This window comes from Zonotrichia albicollis, chromosome 2 (genome assembly GCF_047830755.1).
Source record: "Zonotrichia albicollis isolate bZonAlb1 chromosome 2, bZonAlb1.hap1, whole genome shotgun sequence".
Classification (NCBI taxonomy): Eukaryota; Metazoa; Chordata; class Aves; order Passeriformes; family Passerellidae; genus Zonotrichia; species Zonotrichia albicollis.
This window is the reverse complement of record NC_133820.1, coordinates 11,305,156-11,325,939: the sequence shown is the minus strand read 5'-3', so window position 1 is coordinate 11,325,939 and position 20,784 is coordinate 11,305,156. Positions and strand designations below refer to the sequence as shown.

The following is a 20,784-nucleotide window of genomic DNA, read 5'->3' as shown; positions in this document are numbered from 1 at the left end:
AGTAAAAATAAAACACAGGGAAGCAAAATATCCTGGGACAGCGATGTACCTCCACTGGTGGTATTCCCAATCAATTGGAATCAATTTCATTTCTTGGGAATATACATTGGCTGTACAGTTAATGGCAGTCACCATTCCCTCTGACAATGTGGGGCCAACCCTTCCACTACTCTGTCCAGGGCTGATACTGTAGTATCAAACAATTTCACAGGACATGTCATTTTCATCCTATAAATGTCAGCACTCTGGTGCTTCCCCCAGATCCTCTGTCCAAGTTCTCTGCAAAACAAGAATAACAGAAAAACAAAACCCCCATCTTCAGCATTCTTGTTTGCCCCATCTCCTCAAGTGTTGATTCAAAAAACCATCTCACTGTAATACCAGTGCAAAACCTATCCAGACTAGCATTTCAGCACATCCATATCTCATTTCCTCCTCCTTTACTGCAGTCTCCACAAGGCAATAAAACAAAGCACTCTTGAAAGCCCTCACAACTGTTTCCTGCACTTTCCTTGTCACTTCTGTGACAAGACGGGATGATTGTTTCTTCTCTCCACTTCTGACATCACTGCCATTATATCTAAGGATATCTTCTAAAATTCCTTTCTATCATTCTTTTTGATGGAGACAAGATTCCAGTGAACATCAAAGAATGAGAAAATCACGGTATTTTCCTGGACAGTGATGGGGCTTTCTGGAGATGTTTACATTATAAACAATGACCAGGAAGCATGTCTCGTGTGACCAGGTTCCTGTGGTTGCTGTCAGCGATCAGGGCCGGTGGATGGGTCCGGTGCCGGCTGTCCCTGCCCGTGTCACCGGGATGGAAGGACGCGATGGTTCCCGCCCCGCGGGCGGCACCGGCACTGCCACGCCGGGCCCGCAGGGGGCGCGCTCCGCGGGCGGCACCGGCACTGCCAAGCCGGGCCCGCAGGGGGCGCGCTCCGCGCTCTCTGTGTCCGGCGCTGCGCTCGCGCTTCCGGTCGGGGTCGGTGCGGCGTGCGCAGGATGGGTCGCGGGCGGCCCGGCGCTGTGAGTGACCCCCGGGCGGTGAGTGACCCCAGGCCGTGAGTGACCCCCGGGCCCGAGTGACCCCCGCTCCGAGAGCCACCCCCGGGCCCTAAGCCACCCCCGGGGACCCGCTGCCGCGGGGAACAGCCCGGGGGGCCTCGGCCCGGCTGCTTCGGAGAACGAGGGGAAGCGGAGGCTGGGTCGGAGGGGGATCCGACGGCGGCGGGCGCTGCCGTCCGCTCCCCTCGGGGGGCTCCCGGGGCTGCCCGGCCCCGCCATGCCGTGCGTTTCTGGGGTCGCGGTGCCGGCCGGGAGCGGCAGCAGAGCCGTGTCATTGTCCCGGCAGGTGCAGGGCACCGGCGGCAGCAGCGCCGTCAGCAAGTGCTCGGCGGCAGCGCGGGGCTACATCCAGGACCGGTTCCTGCGGCTCCTGGCGGGGCGGCGGCGGCGGCGGGCGCCCCTGATCCACCGGTGAGGAGCGAGGGCTCGGCAGCACCTGCGGCTGCTCCGGTGCCCGCGGGGCGCGGGAGGGATCTCGGCCTCTCGGACTGCGGAGAGCCGGAGCGACAGCACGGAATGGGGGAGCGGCTTTGAGTTGAAAGAGAGTCGGTCTGGGTTACATATTGGTAGGGAGATTTTCTCTGTGAGGGCGGCGGGGCCCTGGCTCTCCGGGTGCCCAGAGCGGCCGTGGCTGCTTCGTCCCTGGCAGTGCCCATGGGCAGGTTGGGCACTTGGAGCAGCCTGGGACAGTGGCCGGTGTCCCTGCCGTGGCAGAGGGTGGAACGAGAGCAGCTTCAGCAGTTTAAGCAAAGTACAGAGCAGCAGAGTGGCAGTGCCCTGTCTTGCAGTAGTGTAACCTTGTTAGACTGTTAATATAATGTTAATGGCTTCTGGACCAAAAATGAATGGTTTGTCCTGAGAATGATATGCCACCATACTGGTTCCTAACTCCGGTGTTCAATGCTGCTGAAAACTTTGTAATATTTGAAGATGTACCAATAGTGTAGTAACATCAATAGCTTTCTCATTAACTCCCCAGAATGTTACAATTTCTGTAAGGTATCTGGTGGCACTGGGAAGCAAGATCTTTTGAGTCAGTGGTGTCTGACCAGGAGAACTTCTCCAGAGCTTTGTAACATACAAGAATGTTTTAATGTGTGTTTGCAGAGGGCTCTAGGCTGGTGACATTGTGGAATTTACGTAATTTGAGGAGAATAGTTTAATGCAATCCAAAAGTCTGTGAATTGCCAAAGGAGGTTCATTCAGGGGAAAATCAAACAGAAGCTTGCATGCCTATGAAGATGTGTGTGGCTCATCAGGAAACCTGCATTGACTTGTCACACAACATTGGCATGCCAAGCTGAATTCACAGGAAGAGTTCTGTATTGCATTTATCAACAATTTTGGGGACATCTTAGACTGTGAGGTCCCTGTGAGGTGTGAAGATGATAACATGCTTCTTAAAGGGGTGAAAGAAGCTGGAATATAGCCAGGTGGATCTGGGATGAAACTAACTAAAAGAGAATGCCAAGAGGCATCAGTCCATGCCAGGCTAGGGAAGTGGTAAATGCTTTCCAGGAGTTACTCTGACTTAGGTGCATTTATTCAAAAGCCAGAGAACCGGATTCCTCTCCTGACTGCTTTTCCTCCCTTTTTTGTTCCCTTCTCACTACATGAGCACACACATTCATTTTGTTGTGGCATGTGGTTTGGGGCAGGAACTCAGGTATTGGTCATCTGCATTGCCAGGGAGCATCATCACTGTCAGGATTCAGCAGATATTTACTGATACAAAACAGAACAGGTCCACCTGGGGTATCTGCACATTTTCTCTGTGTTATCTGTTGTCCTGATGGCTAATATGCACACTGATTGCAGGAGATCTGTATTTATTAGCAAGCTCTAGAGATGACAAAATCATCTCCCAGTGCAGATCTGTAAACAGGGAATTATTAGGTAGAAAATTCGAGAAAAAAAAATCTTTACTTTTTTAAAATTGAAGTTACCAGTGCTGGGGAAATCAGGTTCCTGGAGAGTGATTGTAACTGAATTTGCTCCTGCAGGGGTTATTACATCCGTGCCCGTGCTGTGGATCACTGTGTTCAGGACTTCCTGCTCAAGACACAGAGCCTGCCCAGGACACAGGTACATTTTCTCTGGGACCTCTGGCATCTCACAGTAAATGTGTATAAAGCCTTTCTGGCATGTGGGCAGTGACTCCTTAGTGCCTCTGTTGGGATCCTTTCCCAGCAGGGCACAGAATCTGGCTGGCAGTACTCTGGCTGTCCGTGTGTCTCTTTGGCAGAAGTATTGGGAGAGGGGGCAATATCCACACAAAATTCCTCTGCCTCTTGCAGGAGGTTGACTGATTTTGTCACTCTACAGATGATATTTAATATTTTTCTCACCTAGATGCTCAAGATGCTGCTAGAATTGAGTATAACTTTTTCTGCTGCTTTCTCTGCAGATCCTGTCTTTAGGTGCTGGCTTTGATTCCTTATACTTCCGTTTGAAGGATATGGGTCTTCTGCAGCACACTGTGGTGTATGAGGTGGATTTCCCAGATGTGGCATGCCAAAAAGCTGCTCTGATCAAAGGAGTGAAGGAGTTGTCAGCACTGGTGGGAGACGCTGGAGGGGAAGGATTAGGTATGGCATTCATGGAAGATTTTTTTGTACAAAGTGTTTAGAAGGAATAAACACAGCTTCAGCCTTCAAAAAGCAGGAGATTATAGTAGGGGATCTATGAAGTCGTAGATGAAAAGGATATTCATTTTATGAAAAACATTGAAACAAATAATTTGTAAGCATTGGGAGATAACAAGAAGCCAGGATGGATTTGTCAGGAGCTGATTATATCAAACCAAGGTCAGGTTTTTCTGTTGCAATTTCTGAAAGGCTGTGTCCAGCTTGGAGCATACTGGTCCAAAACCAGTGGCAAACTGTAGCGTGTCCAGTGGGAGGTTATGAGGAAGATGAAGTGATGAAGCAGGTGATGTAGGAGGAGAGGCTGAGAGCTGGTTTTGTTCAGCCATCTGGGGAGGAGTTTGGGAGGGAGGTGAGTCTTACAGCACTCTTCAGCTTGCCTGTTGGGAGAGGTTAGAGAAGACAGAGCCACGCTTTTCTTGAGGGCATAAAGCAAGTAGTCAAGGGACACTTGAAAGTGGCAAAAAAGAGGAAATTCCAGTGATGTATAAAGAAAATGTTGGGGGGAGATTGTGCCACCTGAGTAGTTAAAAATGGGAACAGATTGCCTGGAAAGGTAATGGAATCTCCAGCCTTGGAGACCAAAACCACTACAGAGATAGAGCCTGACTGGACAAAGCTTTGAGCTACATGACACAAATAATTGCCATGAGGAAGTATTTGGACAGGATGACTTTTAACTCTCCCGTCCACCCTAAATTATACAATGATTTATGGGCTTGATGGGTAAGAGAGAAGGTTTGACTCTCAAGTGTCTTGACTGTAATAAAACATTAGTTGTTATGTCTCCTGACTTTTCTTTTGCCCTCCAAGGCAGGAGAAAATGAGCCTTGTGAAACTACTGCAGAATTTTGTGCCAGCTGAGTGCTGAGGGCCAAAAGGAGGAATGCAAAGCATGTGGATCACTAGAGGTTTCTCCTGCATCTGTTTTCCTCCAGCATTTCCAGTAATGCTCTAGATGATGTGCTGTAGAATATGAAATGTCATAAACCAGCAGGAAACATGGGGATTTGCAGTAAGATGAGTGAATGTAGGAGTTTGACAAAGTACACGAATGGTCTGGCAAACATGGAATGAAATGCAGTAGGGACGTACGTTAGCCTCTGCATTTAGATGGCATTGATTAATTTAAACACAGATGGAAGACTATAGAGTGGGAGTTCCTGACTCACAGGTCTCAGTGAGTAGCTCTTCCATGGGCTTGTTCCTTTCCTTCCTGAATCCATGCATATTTTTAATATTTGTGGAGTCCTGTGGCAGGGAACTCTGTCCGTACCAAGTATCTTCAGGTGCTCAAAGGAAGGTCTCAGATAGCTGGAAGTACCCTATTGTCTGTGTCCACAAGTCAGCACAGGATGGATGGACAAGTTAGAAGAAATTAGAACACTGTGATGGATTTCTGAAAAAGACCAGAAGTGTCTGCATTTGACAACAGTGTAGGTTAAGTGTCCTCAGGACAGGTACAGTTGTTGGGCTTCAGGGACAGAGTAGGTGATTTCTAAAGGTACTTTACAGTTTGCTTTGTTAATGATGTGGTTTTGACTGAAAAGGTCAAAACCAGGCCATAACTTATCCTATTCTGATGGGTTACAGAGGTATGGTAATACTTGCAGATCATAAACTGGAACTTATTTCTAAGGAGGGTGATCTGTGAGTGAGGTCCTGGTGTTTGCTGAGAGCTAGCACGTGCAGTTTCAGGACACATTATACAGAAATGAAATCTGTTTAGCAAACAAACCAACCAAGCCTAGGAAACCTGACAATGGTGTTCTAATTGTGAGGGGAGCCATTGAAATTCTATCAAAGCAATGATGCTTTCTTAAAGTGAAAGGTGTATAAATGAGAGCCCTTTAGGTTTGATTTTGAATTACAGTAGTTAAAAAAAAATCTCTTAAAGTAAATATAATAAAGTTTTGTTGTTATAGTAAGTGTAATAATTCAATGAGAAGTCTGTAGGTGAAATTTGCATTAGGAATACAGGAATTTTAGACCTGCATGAATGGATCACATGGCACTGTCCCTTCATGGGTCATGTATTGATGGGGATTTTCTTGTACATGTTACAGAGAAATATAGTTTTTGGACATAGTCTTGTGAATGATTGCCTGTGGGTTTGATTTTCATGTTTGTCTCTTTTGGTCTCAGTATTGCAGCAGCACCATAGTGAGGTTGCATCATTTTTATCTCCCAGGAGCCATTACCATTTCTGGAGATGATTATAAATTACTGGGAGTGGATTTATCAGAGCTCCCTGAGCTGGAGAGAACCCTGGAGGAAGCAGGACTGAGCAATGAAATCCCCACCCTCTTCATCGCAGAGGTGGTGCTCACCTACATGGAGACCGCCAGGTCAGCTTGGTTCTCCTCTCTTGCCCAGGGGTAAAAGGGAAACCAGCAAGCTTCTTTCTGAGTGTATCACCTTGGGCTCAGAGACCTGGTCTCTTGGAACTGAAACCTTGGGAATTCTGTGGTGTCCCAAATAGCTCCCTCCATCGTAATTATGATGATGTGATTGATGTCCACGTGATATCCTAAAAGGAAGGAAAGAAAGAAGAAAAATCTCAAATGAAGAATTTTGAGGTTTTTGTTCTTCTCATCCCCTGAGCTGTCTGTGCAGGTGGGGAGGAGACGTTCAGCCCAGCACTCTCGTTAGTGTGTTGCCACTTGTCAGGATGCCTCAGTAGCAGCTCTGTGGTGTTGCAGAAGGATGCATTGCATCTGTTGTAGGGCCCTCAGTTTAATTTCTTACCGCACTTTCCCAACAGGTCAGATGCCCTGATTCAGTGGGCAGCAGAGCGTTTCCCTCGGGCGTGCTTCCTGCTCTACGAGCAGGTGCAGCCACAGGACCCCTTTGGGCACATCATGCAGCAGCACTTCAGGCAGCTGAGCACGGCACTGCGCTCACTGGCACTGTACCCCGACTGCCCGGCCCAGCACCGGCGCTTCCTGGCCAAGGTGAGCACTGCAGCTCCATGGTGGGCACGCTGGCACTGTACCCTGATTGCCCAGCCCAGCATAGGCACTTCCTGGCCAAGGTGAGCACTGCAGCTCCATGGTGGGCACGCTGGCACTGTACCCCGACTGCCCAGCCCAGCACAGGCGCTTCCTGGCCAAGGTGAGCACTGCAGCTCCATCCAGGGCTCGCTGGAGCTGTACCCCGACTGCCCGGCCCAGCACAGGAGCCTCCTGGCCAAGGTGAGCACTGCAGCTCCATGGTGGGCACACTGGCACTGTACCCTGACTGCCAGGCCCAGCATGGGCACCTCCTGGCCAAGGTGAGCACTGCAGCTCCATGGTGGGCACGCTGGCACTGTACCCTGACTGTCAGGCCCAGCACAGGTGCTTCCTGGCCAAGGTGAGCACTGCAGCTCCAGGGCAGGCACCAGGCTGGATTTACCTGAGGATGGGGGGAACACCAAGTGCTTGCTCAGTTATGGGCTGAAGCAGACAGTCCTGAGGCTGAGCTGCTGCCTTCTCTGCTAACATGAATTGTCATCAGGAGGTGCTTCCAACTGGCTCACAGCCTACTGCCTCCTATGGGATTAATGGGTTCCTCTGAGACTTTGGATGTAATAAGTTAAATTTTTTAGAACTTTATAGATGAGAGATCTATTTTCGCCAGTTTTTAGGAAGCTTTTGCTTTAGCTAAACAGTCTTAGTGGCTCATGCAGGTGTTTAATTTAGGGTCTTTGTTTTCCTGTCGGAAGTGAGTTTCTGTCCTTCCAGGGGTGATAACTTCAAGGGATTTGTTTTTTAGGGCTGGACTGAGTGCAGTGTCATGGATATGAATGAGTTTTTCACCTGTTGTATTCCAGAAGATGAGCAGCAAAGAGTGCAGACTCTGGAGCCTTTTGATGAGTATGAGGTAACCCTCCATTATTCTGAAGATCAGGGACCTGGCTTTGATATCAGAAGGTATTTGCAATTTCTTATGGTTGCAATTCTGTACAGAGCTGCTGGGCACAGGTGTTCATGGAGGCAGAATGGACCTTGGAACAGCTTAGTTAAGCCATGGGGAGCTCCTGGTGAAGCAGCATGGGAAGAAGGCTCTCCTTGATCTTAGAAAAGCTGCATGTTCCTTCCTCCCTTCCCTGAGCAGTCTCTCAAGGAGACAGGCTTGTCATAGCAGACTACCTGGTAGTATAAAAGAAGTTATACATGCTAAAAGTTGGCATGGATTCAAGGGACAATTACTTTAATGAAAGAGAAATCCATTAAGGATTAATGAATACACAAATATGCACGTAATGTGATGGTCCTGACTACAGTTGGTTGAAAGTATTCCTGGGCAAAGCAGATCCACTTTTCCTGCTCCTTTCCATTTCCATAGACTGTATTATTTGTCATTGTTGGATACAGGTTACTAATTTCAGATTGTTTTGGTCTGACTTTGTACAGCCATGCATTAATGATTGAAATTCAACTATGACTCTGTTCTTTGCCATTTTTATATTAACTGCTGGCAATGTTTCTGACTATTTGAAGTATAGAAGTGAAGATAAGTGAAAGATAATGAGTTCCTTGAGCTAAATATCCTGTGGAATACTTACTAGAAGTTTCCCTTTTCGTTTTAAGGTTTTCTGTTTATAATTCTAGAAATTGAATAACTGTAGTATGAAAACAATTGAATGTGCTTGAATTTATTTTGCCAACATGCTAGGATCTGCTCTGCCATATTAATGCAAAAGTGGTGACTGAAAGTGGTGGCAGATTTGCTAAGTGGTTTAGAAATGTCTGCTGGAACTGTAGGTCAAGGTCATTGCTCATACAGTGGGAAGGTAAAGCCTTGGTATTGTTTTCCTTACAAAGGAGGTTAATGCATGAATCTGAGCTGGAAACGTGCACAGGAGTAAATGATGTGACAACAGAGAGCTCTACAGTTAGCCTTTGAGAGAAAGAGTAAGATCCAAGGTCTTACTGTAAACAAACTTGGTCAAATTAGGTAAAAAATGTAAAATAGACACCCAGTGTGGAGGGAGACTATTTTTAGAATAATTTTCTTAGGGACTAATAGTGTTCCATTTTCAATATTTACATTAATTTCTGGATTAATGTACTTTTCAAAAGATGCTTTTTATTCCTAATATGGGTTGGGGCAGGGAAGCTGATACAAAGAGTTCTTGTGCCTTTTAAATTCATGTTTATGCTTGCTAGTCACAACTTGCTAGTTGGCGGAATGTATCCTACCCCACGGGAATGAACACACTCAATCCCCTAATGTCCATAAACGCCACAGTGAACTCTCATTGCTGCTGGCTTCCTGTGCATGCCTTTTGGCACTGAAAATGATGTATTATTGTCCGGCACAGAGCCTGTTGCACCTTTTAACATTTGTGATTTCCTTGGAATCACTTCAATCGCTCTGGTATAAAGACCTCACTCTTTTTTATTATCAGAACTCAGAGGCATAAGGGGAAGCTGATTCCAAAAAGAACTTTCCCATGCAACACATAGTTAAGCTATGGGATGTATGTTGGGCATGTTAAAGTTTATGTGAGTTCAAAGAGCAGCTGGGTAGGTTCATGCATGAAAAATCCATCAAGGATTGTTCAATACAGCTTCTTGCTTAGAAGATCCCTGGGCTTTGTTAACTTTTGGAAGTAAATGTTTGAAAGTTGGAGTGACAGAGGTATTTACCCACCAGTTCTTTCTCCATTTCAGCTTTACCCCTCTGATTTTGACCATTGATGAGAACAGTGCTAGGCTGTTGGTATTTGGTTCAGCCACCTTGGTTATTCTGATGTCCTTACTACTATTTGCCCTAAGATTTTGAAGGGGATTGTTTTTTGTTTGGTTCTTCCTTTATTGGTTTGTTTGTTTATTTGTTTTTTACTTTGGGCTTGCTACAGGAATGGCATCTGAAGTGTTCTCATTACTTTGTGTTGGCTGCGTCGAAGGGGATGGAACCTTCCTGGACTCCGTTGTCACCCAGTGGGAGAGGTACACACCAAGCAGTTTTCACATGATTCTTTTATCTCATGTAGGTGTCTCTGAGAGGTTTTAGGAGACACTGAAAGCCTGGAAGGGGCAGATGGGATGCTGCTGTCTGGTAGCTTTCTCCACTCCTCCACAATAGTTCTGCTGTCCAGACCAAGGCCAGGGCTGTGGCCTAGTGCTGCTGTTGTGATCACTGCTGTTCTTTCAGTTCATTGACCCTCTCAGTCTGATCAGCTTGTCATTTGTTCACATGAGCCCCTCCAGTGCATGGCTGCAATCAATGCCAGCCTGCCCTGCTCCTAGTCCTGTTTCCAAGATCCCTTTTGAATTTATTCCTGGCTGCCTCCACGTGCCATTCTCCCCTTCCAGCTCCCAGAATGTTGTTCTGTTTTCTTTACTGCTCTGTCCAGCAGACCACTCAGGAGCCTGACATGAAGCTGTGCTTTGCTTCCTTATGCCATGTGGATGCAGTTGTACCCACCATATTTCTGTTTCTGAAATGCTTTTTAAATATGTATGTCACTTTTTTTAGATGGGAGAAAAGTGGTACAGCTGGGGAAAAGCCCAGACCAAGATTGTCTTTCCAAGATAAAAAGGATTTGGTGGCCGTAGCAGTACAAGAAATTCCTGGTTTTGACTGATTGCTTCCTTTTTCAGGATAGAAAGCAGAAGGTTATTTTTAACCTGTTTTATATCACTAGTGTTCACAGTATAGCACCACAGGTAGTTGTAGCTTCAAGAGAGAGTTGAAATCTGTTCTAGGGAGCAAGAAAAGCAGCTGAAAAAGGATAGGGCAGGATGGCATTCCTGAGGCCAGCAAGGCCACTGAATCCATGTGTTGTGTCTCAATTAGATTTGGAGATGTTGGGAAATTGAAGCTGAAGAGATTTACTGTGTGGTTGTCACTGGTCCTTAAGTTAAATCCTGAAGGCTCCTAAACACATAGTATCTATCCTTAAATTAAGAAAAAAAATCTGACATTTTCTTAATGGACTTTACTACAGTGAAGACATTTGATTAATTAGAGACAGGATTAGAGTATTCCTGCTGCTATCTCTGTTGTATTCAAAACTGATAGCAAAAGCCTTAAAAGTCCAGTAAATTGTCCATGCTTAGATATATTTTACTGGGAATGCAAAAGATATGTCTGTAATATCAATAAATGCCCCCAGTTATCCTCTCAGATAGACTTGGGTCCCAATTGAAGAGAGTGCAAGTACTACATCTTCCAAAGAGATCATGGTAAGTATATGTTGTGACATGAAAAACTCATTCATCTTTAAAAAATTAGTCTGTAAAAAGGTATTTAAGCCCAAGGAGATGAAATTTCTTACTTCATCAAATGATTAAGTAGGGTCTTGTGCAAAGCAACGATCAGTACAGGCAATTTTTCTGATTATGGCGTACAAAAAATGGACTGTGAGCTGCTCCTCTTCATCATCTCTTACAACACAAAAATAAAGACCTTGATTAAAACAAAGAAGACACAAATTCCAAACCGATTAAAGAAAACAATGTGTAGGTGAGCCAGAGTCCTGTGCTGAGAGTTTGCTTCATGCTAAGGATATAATATTTAGATAGGTGATACTTAGGTAACTGGAAATACTGTCCTGTAGTAGGACCACTGGAGTTAATGGATTACTTGTCATGCTTCAGAATGTTATTTCAGTGCTTCTGTGGAGGTAGGATCAAAATCTGACAGGAAACTTTGAAATCAGCTTCCAGGTGTTTGTCCTTTTTCTGCTGTTCTTTGCTGTTCATGTGGCCAAATATTGCCTTAATCAGACACCTCCTCCTTTTGAAGGTACTGTAGTGGTTCATGTCTTGCTGCAGCAGTGTAGGACACTGCACTTGCCTGGCCAGTCCTCTGTCCATCCCATGGAAGCAGTCTCAGAACTACAGGAGCTGAGTGAGCAGAGTAGAAGTTACAGTTAGTACAGTGGTAGTTTTAACCATTAGTGCATCTTGTTTTCTAGGGCACGTCAGATTATCTGTGTGCACTGTCAACTTGCTCCTCAATTATTTCTTCTTGAAAAGATGAATGGTCATTTTGAAAAGGTGACATGCTTGATCTCTTGGTTAAGATGTAGTCGTTGGTTGTGTTTGTGCCCAAGTTCTTTGTTTCTCTTTGTCTCCAGTTCCCCGTCATGCTGGTGCTGTCGGGGTGGCAGGCAGTGTCCCTGCAGCGGTGTGTGCAGGGCTCTCCGGGCTCCCTGGCTTGAGGCGCTACGGTCACCGCTCTGTTCTTGTAAAGCCCAACGTGATTGTCACCACAGGAGGCTTTGGGGAGGAGCACGGACAGCACTGCCGTGTGAGGAGTGTCCACCTGCTGAGCAGGCACGCAGGCCACTGGGAGGCTGTCTGTGTGACACAGAATGTTCCTGATCAAAGATGGGGTGAGTTCCCGTACCCATGGCTTTGTGCTAAAAGCCAGAGAAAGTCTAGTGAAAAAGAGTGCTGTCATGGCGCAGTGATGCTGGCAGTCACAGACACCTGACAGGTCTGCTTGCTGAATGTCCCATCCTGCCCTTTGGTCACCACAGCCCTGTGCAGTGCCCCAGGCTGAGGGCAGGGTGACTGGAAAGCTGGAAAAGGACCTGGGCGTTCTGTTTGACAGTGGTTGAACATGAGCCCAGGTGGGCAAGAAAGCAAATGGCACCTGGCTGGTACCAGCCTAGTGTGGGCACAGCCCCAGAGCAGTGATTGTCTCTCTCTGCTGGGCACTGCAGAGACCCTTGGGAGTGCCAAGTCCAGTTCTGGGCCTCTAACAGAAAGAGAGACATTGAGGGCTGGAGTCATAGAGTCACAGAAGGGTTGGGGTACAAGGGACTTTAAAGACCATCTAGCTCCAACCCTCTGCCAGGGGCAGGGACACATTCCAGTAGGCCAGGTTAGCCAGAGCCCCATCCAGCATGGTGTGGAACACTTCTAGACAAATGGCAGCCACTTCTCCAGGCAACCTGTGGCAGGGCCTCCACACTTTCACAGAAAAGAATTTGTTCCCAATATCCCATCTAACCCTATGCTCTGGCAGTCGGAAGCTGTTCCCCCTTGTCCTGTCACTGCAGGCCCTTTTCCAAAGTCCCTCTCCAGCTCTCTTGGAGTCCCTTTAAGCACTGGAAGGGGTGCTAAGGTCTGCCTGGAGCCTTCACTTCTCTGGGCTGAGCAGCCCACACTCTCTCAGCCTGCCTTTAGAACAGAGGGGCTTCAACCCTTTGATCAAGCTAGTGGACTCTGGATTTTTCCAACAGCTCCATGTCTTAATTGTGCTGGGGACACCAGACCTGGATGCAGAGCTCCAGGTGGAGTCTCAGAAAAGCAGCATAGGGGGTGAGAATCATCTCCCACTGAGTGCTCCATCTGTCAAACCCATGTCTGCAGTTCAGACACTGGGTGCTGGGCAGGACAGTGCCAAACGCTTTGTGTGAGTCCAGGTGGATGGCATCTGCTGCTCTTCCCTCCTGCACCACTGCTGTAGTGCCCAGGGGAACTGGGCAGGGCGAGGAGCTCAGCCTGAAGAGAAGGAGGCTCAGGGGAAGCTTCTCACTCTTCACCACTACCTGAAAGGAGGGTGTAACCAGGTGGAGGTTGGCCTCTTCTCCCAGGAGACAAGGGACAGGACAAGAGGAAATGGTTTCAAGCTGTGCCAGCAAGGTTTAGGTTGGATATTGAGAAAAATGTCTCTAAGAAAAGGGTTGTCCATGTCTGGCACAGGCTACCCAGCGTAGTGGAGAAGTCCACATCCCTGGAAAGATTTAAAAGCCGTGTAAAAGTGGCTCTTGGGGACATGATTTAATTTTGGCCTTGAGAGTGCTTGAGGAATGGTTGGACTTGATGATCTTTAAGGGTCCTTTCCAACTTAAATGATTATAAATTTCTGGAAAAACCACTTGTGTGAAGCATGATGTTTTGTATGTGCACAGGTGAGAGGTTGTACCATACTGTGTCTCGTCTCTCGGACACTCTGGCTCTGGTGGTAGGAGGACGGACATCCCCATCGAGCACAGGCTTGGGAATGTTGTGGCTGAAGTTCCCCAAAACCTGTGGTGCCTCAGGCCCAGGTGACGTTTCAGTGGAGCTTGCAAGTCTGCAGCCTGATGCTGAAGCAGCAGCTTTGCGTTGGAGACACAGCACAACTGAAATTACATTCAAAGGTAAAAAGCCTGGAAGGAGTGGAGATGGCTACAGGGATGCAGGATCTTGCACTTGACCTTGTTGAATTTCATGAAGTTCATATTGATCATTCCTCAAGCCTGACAGTAGTAAGAAATTAGGAGGCTTTGAGATCTCTTCTTGACACTTCAAATATGGTAATTTTTTATTTTGTCATCTACATAATCCCCAGTGGCAAGTAGGATTGAAACCTACTGTAATCCATTCTGGAAGACTGATTCTTTGAGATCATCTATGGCTGAACTTACTCTTGCTCGATCATGGCAGAAATCAGTTTTGCTCTCTCTGAAGGATATTTTGTGGGGAACAGGATCCCAAGCTCTTTATCCCAAAGTCCTTCAGAAGAAATGTTACTTTTCTAGTAGCAATTGACAAACACTCAGGAGTTGTGAACAGCTCTAGAATCAGGTCCTGCAATAGCAAGCTAAAGTTTGGTCTATTAAAAGATCCAGGTTGTAAGGGGCAAAAACTTAAGCAGGGGCATTCAGGAGCTGAAAGCTGTCCTTCCCTAAGGTGTCCCATTCCTGCAGCTGCCAGGGAACTCTCCAAGGGGAGCAGGAGGGAATTGTTAAGCAGTTGTTAGTCTAGTCTGGAGCACACTTTCCATTTGTGGAACAATGCTTAATTAACACTGTAGCATTAAGCCTTCCACTCAGAATTTTATATCCAAAAAGCAAATGCTAAAAAATTTTATTAATTATACATTGGGTTTTGTCTTTGTCAGACTGTACTGTTTCATCTTACTTTTGCCTTGATATTGCTTTGTAGCTGCAGAAAGTGACCAACACTGGTGTTACCTGCACAGTCCATTCTGAATCAATGAAAGGACAGGGCACAGTGCAGTAAATGCACGTCCTTGATACCCAAAGTATTATTGCACCCTTTTGCCAGCTTCCCCTCTATGCAAGCAGCACTTTTGCTGCTGTGGCACAGCAGTTGTGAGCTGTGTTGCCTCCTGGCTGTGTTTCCCCAGGTGAGCAGTACCTGTTTGTGTACGGCGGCCGCTCTGCTCTGCAGCCTGTGCTCGGGGATTGGCATTTCCTGCATGCTCCAGAGCTCTCCTGCGCTGCGGTAAGAATGCGCTCTGTGGGGATTGGAGTTAGAGCTGACCGCTGAGCACAGCTTTCCAGTGAAATACAGTCTCTACAGAACAGCGGGGCTGGGAAGGGACATCCAGAGGTCATCTAGTCCAGCACTCTTGCTTAAAACTGGTCTAACTAGAGCAGGTTGCTCAGTGTATTGTCCTGGTAGGATTATCTCCATAGATGGAGACCCCACAATCTCTTTGGACAACCTACTCCAGTGCTTGACCACCCTGATAGAACAATATGAGGGGGTTTTATGTGTAAGTGTATTTTTTTCTATGTCAATTTGTGCCCATTTCCTCTTGCCCTTTTGCTGGATGCTACTGAGAACATACTGTCTGTCTTCTTTCATTTCCCCCATCATTATCTAGCTGTGAGCTGGACATTTTTGTGGAAGGATACTCTTAGAGACAGTGTTAAAAGCTTTGCTACAATCAAAGCCACCTCCCCATCTGCCGATTTGCCTCAGTCAACTAGACTGCTGAATGTGTCTTAAAAGGAAATTGAGTGGAAGAGGACTTACTCCCTCGTTCATGTACTGGCCACCAGCCTGTGTAACTCTATTTACTATAACTCTTTGAGCCCAACCTTGTACGTAGCACACCTGTAGGGTGGGAGATGCATAATTGCAAGAGGTCACAAGCTAAGCATGAGTAAGCAAATTCCCACTGTTGTGGGAGGCCTACACTGTGTCTTCAGTTATGTAACCAGGAATGTTACCTGGTAGACACATGAATTGCTACTTTTATTTTCTACATGTTCTTAATCTCAGCCGAACTCCTGTGAAATACCCAAAACTGACAGCTGAAAAGGAGGTGGACAGGGTGTAAAACAGTTGTAATAGAGGTATGCAGCAAAAATGACTAGGCCACATACCTCACAGGGGGAGGTTTTGAAGTCTTCTAGCTATTGAATCTGAGGAAGATTCAAGATAGAAATAAATCTTCTAATATCTAAAATACTGCTGCAGAGAAGAAAAAAATTGTTCTCCATTTTAACTTTGAGTAGTACAGGGGATCAGATGGACACTAAGGAAAGCTATTGATGGTGAAGCTAGCTGAGTCTGCAATAGACTGCCTAAAGAGGTGGGAAATTCTTGTCACTGCAGACTTTTGGAAACTGTTAATAAGCATCCATCCATCCAGATGATAACATATAGTTTCATTTGTTGTAGGGAAAAGGTATGGACCAAGTGGTCTCCAAATTTTTCTACATCACTTATTTGCTGTGATATTCCTTTAATGCCTGACCTTGCATTTTTTCCTTTAGTGCTTGCACTAAAGGTTTTTTCTCTGGATTTTAGTCCTGCAGTTGAGCCTTTTAACCCGCTCTGTGGTTTGAGTAACTGATCACTGGCTTTGCTGGTCACTGCATTAGTCCATGTGTTTCTAAGCAAATTTGGAGTTCCCAGGTATATATCTTGAGCAGAAAGCAGCCTGCAAGGATGCAGATAAAGTTACCTCTAATAAATGCATGAAAATAAAGCCTCTAAAGGCTGATTATATTAAATGTACTGAGGGCCAGAGACAGTGTAAATGGAAGCATGGAGCAGTCCCTAGAGGAACATGTGGGGAAGGTTGGGTGTCACAAACTCAGCCACACAGGAAAAGGCATTTAAAAGGCTGGACGTTAAGCAGACACTTAGCTTGGCAAACTTCAGCCTTGGACTTGTGTTTTTTCAGATTCCTGTTGATGGTCCAGTCCCAGAAAGCCGCCACTCTCACAGTGCCTGCAGCTGGGAGGGAGGTGTGCTGATTGCAGGAGGTCTGGGAGCAGCTGAGCAGCCCTTGGGGTCAGTTTTCCTTCTGAGGGAGCTTGAACATGGCTTTCAGTGGCAGACAATAGAGACACACCCTCCTCTTGTCCCACGGTAAGCAGAAGGCATTCAGAGCATCATAAAATAGTTTGGTCTGAAAGGGACGTCTTAAAGGCCAAGTAGGGCAACCTGCCTGCAGTGGGCATCTTCAACTGGACAGGTTGCTCAGAGCATGCAGCAGAGAATCTTCAGCCTGTCTCTGCCCACATCCCCTGCTAATGGAGTCCAACCTCATTTTGAACTGCCAGGTATTCACATACTGCACATGTGCATGAAGGAAAGCTGCTGCTCGTTGGTGGAGTGTGGTTCCATGCATCCTCTGTGCCCGGTGTCACTGCCATCGACCTAATGACCGGGCTCTGCTTGAACTATGTGATTAATGTGGTAAGTACTGACATTTTCCTGTCAGCGTGAGCAGTGTCCTGTGAAGGAACATGGTCACTTTATGGAGAGGTAGGATCTAATTCCAAAGTGCTGTTATTACCCAGCACAGAAAGTGTATGTACATGGTTAAGAGAGGGACAGATGGAATGTGCAGAGGATTGGAACATGGAGCTGCTCTGTTTCAGACAGGGGGCAGCAGAACTGAAGTGGTCACTTTGGGATGTCTGTGGAGGAAGGGAACCAGGGGCTAAGTTAGTGGTTTTGAAGGTCTGGAGTATAATTTCATTGAGAACTTCTGGGTGGAAACTGGTGTTCTCTAGCTGCTGCCTGAAACATGAGAAAAAAACCAACACAGAAATGCTGGAAACTCCACTGGAACATAAAAGCTTCCTGTAAGGATGATTGGACCCTGAAGAGATTGCTCAGAGAGGATGTAATTTTTCCATTATTGGAGATATTTGAAACCTGACTGGGCAAGCTACTGAAAAGCCTGCTTGAGTTGAGCCTGCTTTGAGCAGGGGGGTTGGAGTGGATGATGCTTGGAGGGCCCTTCCAACCTTGACTATTTGGTGACTTTCTTCTATGAATCACTGAAGAGCAGTCACACAGGTGGTGTCACACAACAGGATTTTGGGATACTCTGTTCAAAACTTGGTCTATGTCTCTGAGTAGCCCTCACCTCAGATAATACTGCCCTGAGTAAAAGAAAGACAGATCTGTTGGATGAAATCCATAGAAGGGCCACAAAGATCAGCAGAGAGCTGGAGCTGATCTCCTGTGAGAATGTGCTGAGAGAGTTGGGGTTGTTGAGCATCAAGAGGGAGGGAGGGCTCTGGGGAGACCTTAGAGCCCCTTCCAGTACTTAAAGGGGGGCTTGCAACAAGGATGGGGACAGACATTTCACCAGGGCCTGTAGTGATGGGACATGGGGTGGTGAGGCACCGACAAAGGCTGCCCAGAAAAGCTTTGGCTTCCCCATCCCTGGAAGAGTCAGAGGCCAGGTTAGATTGGGCTTGGAGCAGCCTGCTCTGGTGGAAGCTGTCCCTGCCCAGTGCAGGGGGGGGAGCAAGGTGGCATTGTTTAAAGTCCCATCCAAAACCATTCTGTGATTCTATAAGAACATTTCTTTGGTCTGACAAGTTTTTATTTATCTTTTATGTAAAGAAACAACTTTCTTTTGGTAACTGCACATAGGGAATCTGTTGTTGGTAGAACTGGTGTTTGTGATGAGTCAGTTTTTTATAGTGAACAGTGTGTGTGCATCCAGTTGATCTTTCAGCATTTTGCTGATGGTATAAAAGCATGAAACGTAATTAATTGTAGCTTAGTTTTCAATTATTCTCTGTAGCAGAAGGTATAAGTGGCCCCATATCCTTTAGATAAAATGGACTGCCCTTGTTGGACAGCAGTGAGGATAGGTACAGTGATAGTAAAGTTGTATCTAAAAGAATGTAACTTTTTTGTTTAGACTGAATAAACGGATGCAGATGGATTGGTGTCTTCCTTTGCTTAGGGGCTGTTTGCTTTGACTAAGGTGAAACTCTCTAGGCTTTTGAACCTGCCAGTTCCATAGGTAAGCTCTGGAATTCCTTGCCACAGGCATGAATGCCAAAGACTTACATTGAATCCAAAACTGACTGGCTACCTTCTTGGCAGGAAAAGCATTAGGATTCAGGATGTACAAAGGCATTTTCTCTCATTAAAAAATCACTGAACTGCAAGTTGGTGTGTGGGTGTTTTGGAGGAGTACACCTCAGAGGTTGCTTGTTCCTGTATTCTCTAGCTATCTGCTCTTGCCCACATTCAGGGGTGGTACGGTGGACCACAGGAAATCCTGTATGTTCAAAATCTCCTTTCCTTTTTCAGGAGCACCTGGAGTGGCCATTAATGCTACATAATCACAGCAGTGTCTTTCTGCCAGATGAGAAGGAGCTGTTGGTCATTGGCGGTGGTGGAAACTGCTTCTCCTTTGGGACACACCTGAACCCAGAGCCTGTCTTGCTGAGCCTCAGCAGCATCCTGGCCAGCCACTGAGTGGGACCAAGCAGGGCTGAGCCCTGCTGCTGCACTGTGGGGAGACATCTGTTCACTCTAGGTCCAGAAACAGCACAGTATTTCCACAAAGGCTTTGTGTCCAGAATGCATTTGTGAAGGTGGGATCAGGAGGGACAGTTACAGTGAGGGATTCACACCTCACTGGCTGTTGAGTTTTTACGGCTCTTTGTGTTGCTGTAAATACAGTACCTCAAAAGCAGCTGGCAGCAGTAGTGCTTAGAGGTGAAGAACAGTGTGGTTTGGCTTGGAAGGCGCTGTAAAGACCATCCTGTTTTACCCCCCTGCCATGGGTAGGGAAACCTTCCCCTAGACCACGTTACTCCAAGCCCCATCCAGCCTGGCCTTGGACACTTTGATGGATGGGGCATCAACAGCTTCTTGGGGCAATGTGTGCCAGGGCCTCACCAGCCTCACAGGGAAGAATTTCTTCCCAATATCCAATCTAAACCTACTCAGTTAGAAGCCATTCTCCCTTGTCCAGTCTCTCCAGGCCTCTGTAAATAGTCTCTCTCCATCCTTCTTCTTGGCCCCCTTCAAGTACTGCGAGGCCACAATTGGGTCACTTGAAAGCTTCTCTTCTCCAGGCTGAACAATGCCAATTCTCTCAGCCTTTCCTCATAGCACAGAGGTGCTCCATCCTTCTGATCATCTTGGGGTCTCCTCTGGACTCTCTCCAGCAGCTCCACTCTTTGCTGTGCTGGGACCCCTGAGCTGCAGGGAGCACTGAGGACAAATCTTACTAGAGCAGGGCAGCTGCTCACACTGGGATCAGCCAGGGACACAGGGCCAGGGCACGTCCAGCCTTTCATTCACCAGCATCCCCACGTTCTTGGCCAGGGCTGTTCTTGATCTCTTCATCCCCCAGCCTGGTTTGGTACTGGGGGTTGTCCTGGTCCACATGCAGCACCACCACTTGGTCTTGTTAAACCTCATGGGCTCCCACGGCCTTCTTGAGCTTACCCAGCTCCCTCTGGATGGCATTTGGTCCTTCAGGATGTGGAGCTGCTAGAATGAGTCCAGAGGAGGCCACAGAGATGCTCGAAGGCTGGAGCCTGTGTTCTGGAGACAGTCTGAGAGAGCTGGAGGTGTTCAGCCTGGGGAGGAGAAGGTTCCAGGGAGACCTTGGAGCCCCTGACTTCAAGAGAGCTGGAAACAGACTTTGGACAAGGGCCTGGAGTGCCAGGACAAGGGGGGATTGCTTCCCTTTGCCAGAGGGCAGGAATAGATGGGATATTGGGAAGGAATTGTTCCCTGTGAGGGTAGTGAGGCTCTGCACAGGTTTCCTGGAGAAGCTCTGGCTGCCCTTTGTTTGGAAGTGTCCAAGGCCAGGTTGGATGGGGCTTGGAGCAGCCTGGTCCAGTGGAAGGTGTCCCTGCCCATGGCAAGATGGTGGTACTTGATCTTTAAGGTTCCTTCCAACCCAAACCAATCTGTGATTCCATGATGAGTGTCTGACTGACTGCACATCAGTTGCTGGGTGCAGAGAAATTGTTAATATTAACTTAATTTGGTTTTCTTTTCTCTCATCCAATATTTTTGGAATTTGTTTCTATTTATTAAATTATCTCACTTTATGAGTCTCCTTCTCACTCTTTTTCTTTACTGAATTGCCAGCTGCG

General features: G+C 47.0%; 2 protein-coding genes across 4 annotated transcripts in view; one reads left to right on the top strand and one right to left on the bottom strand.

Moving 5' to 3' along the window:
- Positions 1-916: 916 nt before the first annotated feature.
- Positions 917-20,739, top strand: LCMT2 (leucine carboxyl methyltransferase 2). 2 transcript variants are annotated; one of them, XM_074533058.1, is made up of 14 exons: positions 917-1,032; positions 1,358-1,482; positions 3,075-3,156; positions 3,479-3,659; positions 5,908-6,064; positions 6,481-6,670; positions 7,473-7,580; positions 9,565-9,655; positions 11,791-12,048; positions 13,576-13,806; positions 14,799-14,896; positions 16,593-16,780; positions 16,975-17,110; positions 18,977-20,739. In XM_074533058.1, the coding sequence occupies exons 1-14, from the start codon at positions 1,009-1,011 to the stop codon at positions 19,142-19,144; spliced, it is 2,037 nt and encodes a 678-aa protein (XP_074389159.1). In that variant the 5' UTR covers positions 917-1,008; the 3' UTR covers positions 19,145-20,739. The 2 variants fall into 2 exon arrangements, with proteins under 2 accessions (XP_074389159.1, XP_074389156.1); XM_074533055.1 differs by having other exon boundaries at positions 928-1,050.
- Positions 6,063-20,784, bottom strand: part of LOC141727159 (C-type lectin domain family 2 member D11-like) — a 31,129-nt gene continuing 16,407 nt past the window's right edge. For both annotated transcript variants that reach the window (XM_074533102.1, XM_074533106.1), the window contains exon 5: positions 6,063-6,246. In XM_074533102.1, the coding sequence (XP_074389203.1) occupies positions 6,066-6,246 (181 nt within the window). In that variant the 3' untranslated portion in view covers positions 6,063-6,065. The remainder of the gene's footprint in view (positions 6,247-20,784) is intronic.

What these genes read in the sequence shown, in the direction of transcription:
- LCMT2 (XM_074533055.1), top strand. Translation starts at nt 1,009, where the DNA reads ATGGGTCGCGGGCGGCCCGGCGCTGTGAGTGACCCCCGGGCG. An exon ending in AGAGCCTGCCCAGGACACAG is followed by an intron (nt 3,157 to 3,478) that starts GTACATTTTCTC and finishes CTTTCTCTGCAG; the next exon opens with ATCCTGTCTTTAGGTGCTGG. An exon ending in GTTGTCACCCAGTGGGAGAG is followed by an intron (nt 9,656 to 11,790) that starts GTACACACCAAG and finishes CTTTGTCTCCAG; the next exon opens with TTCCCCGTCATGCTGGTGCT.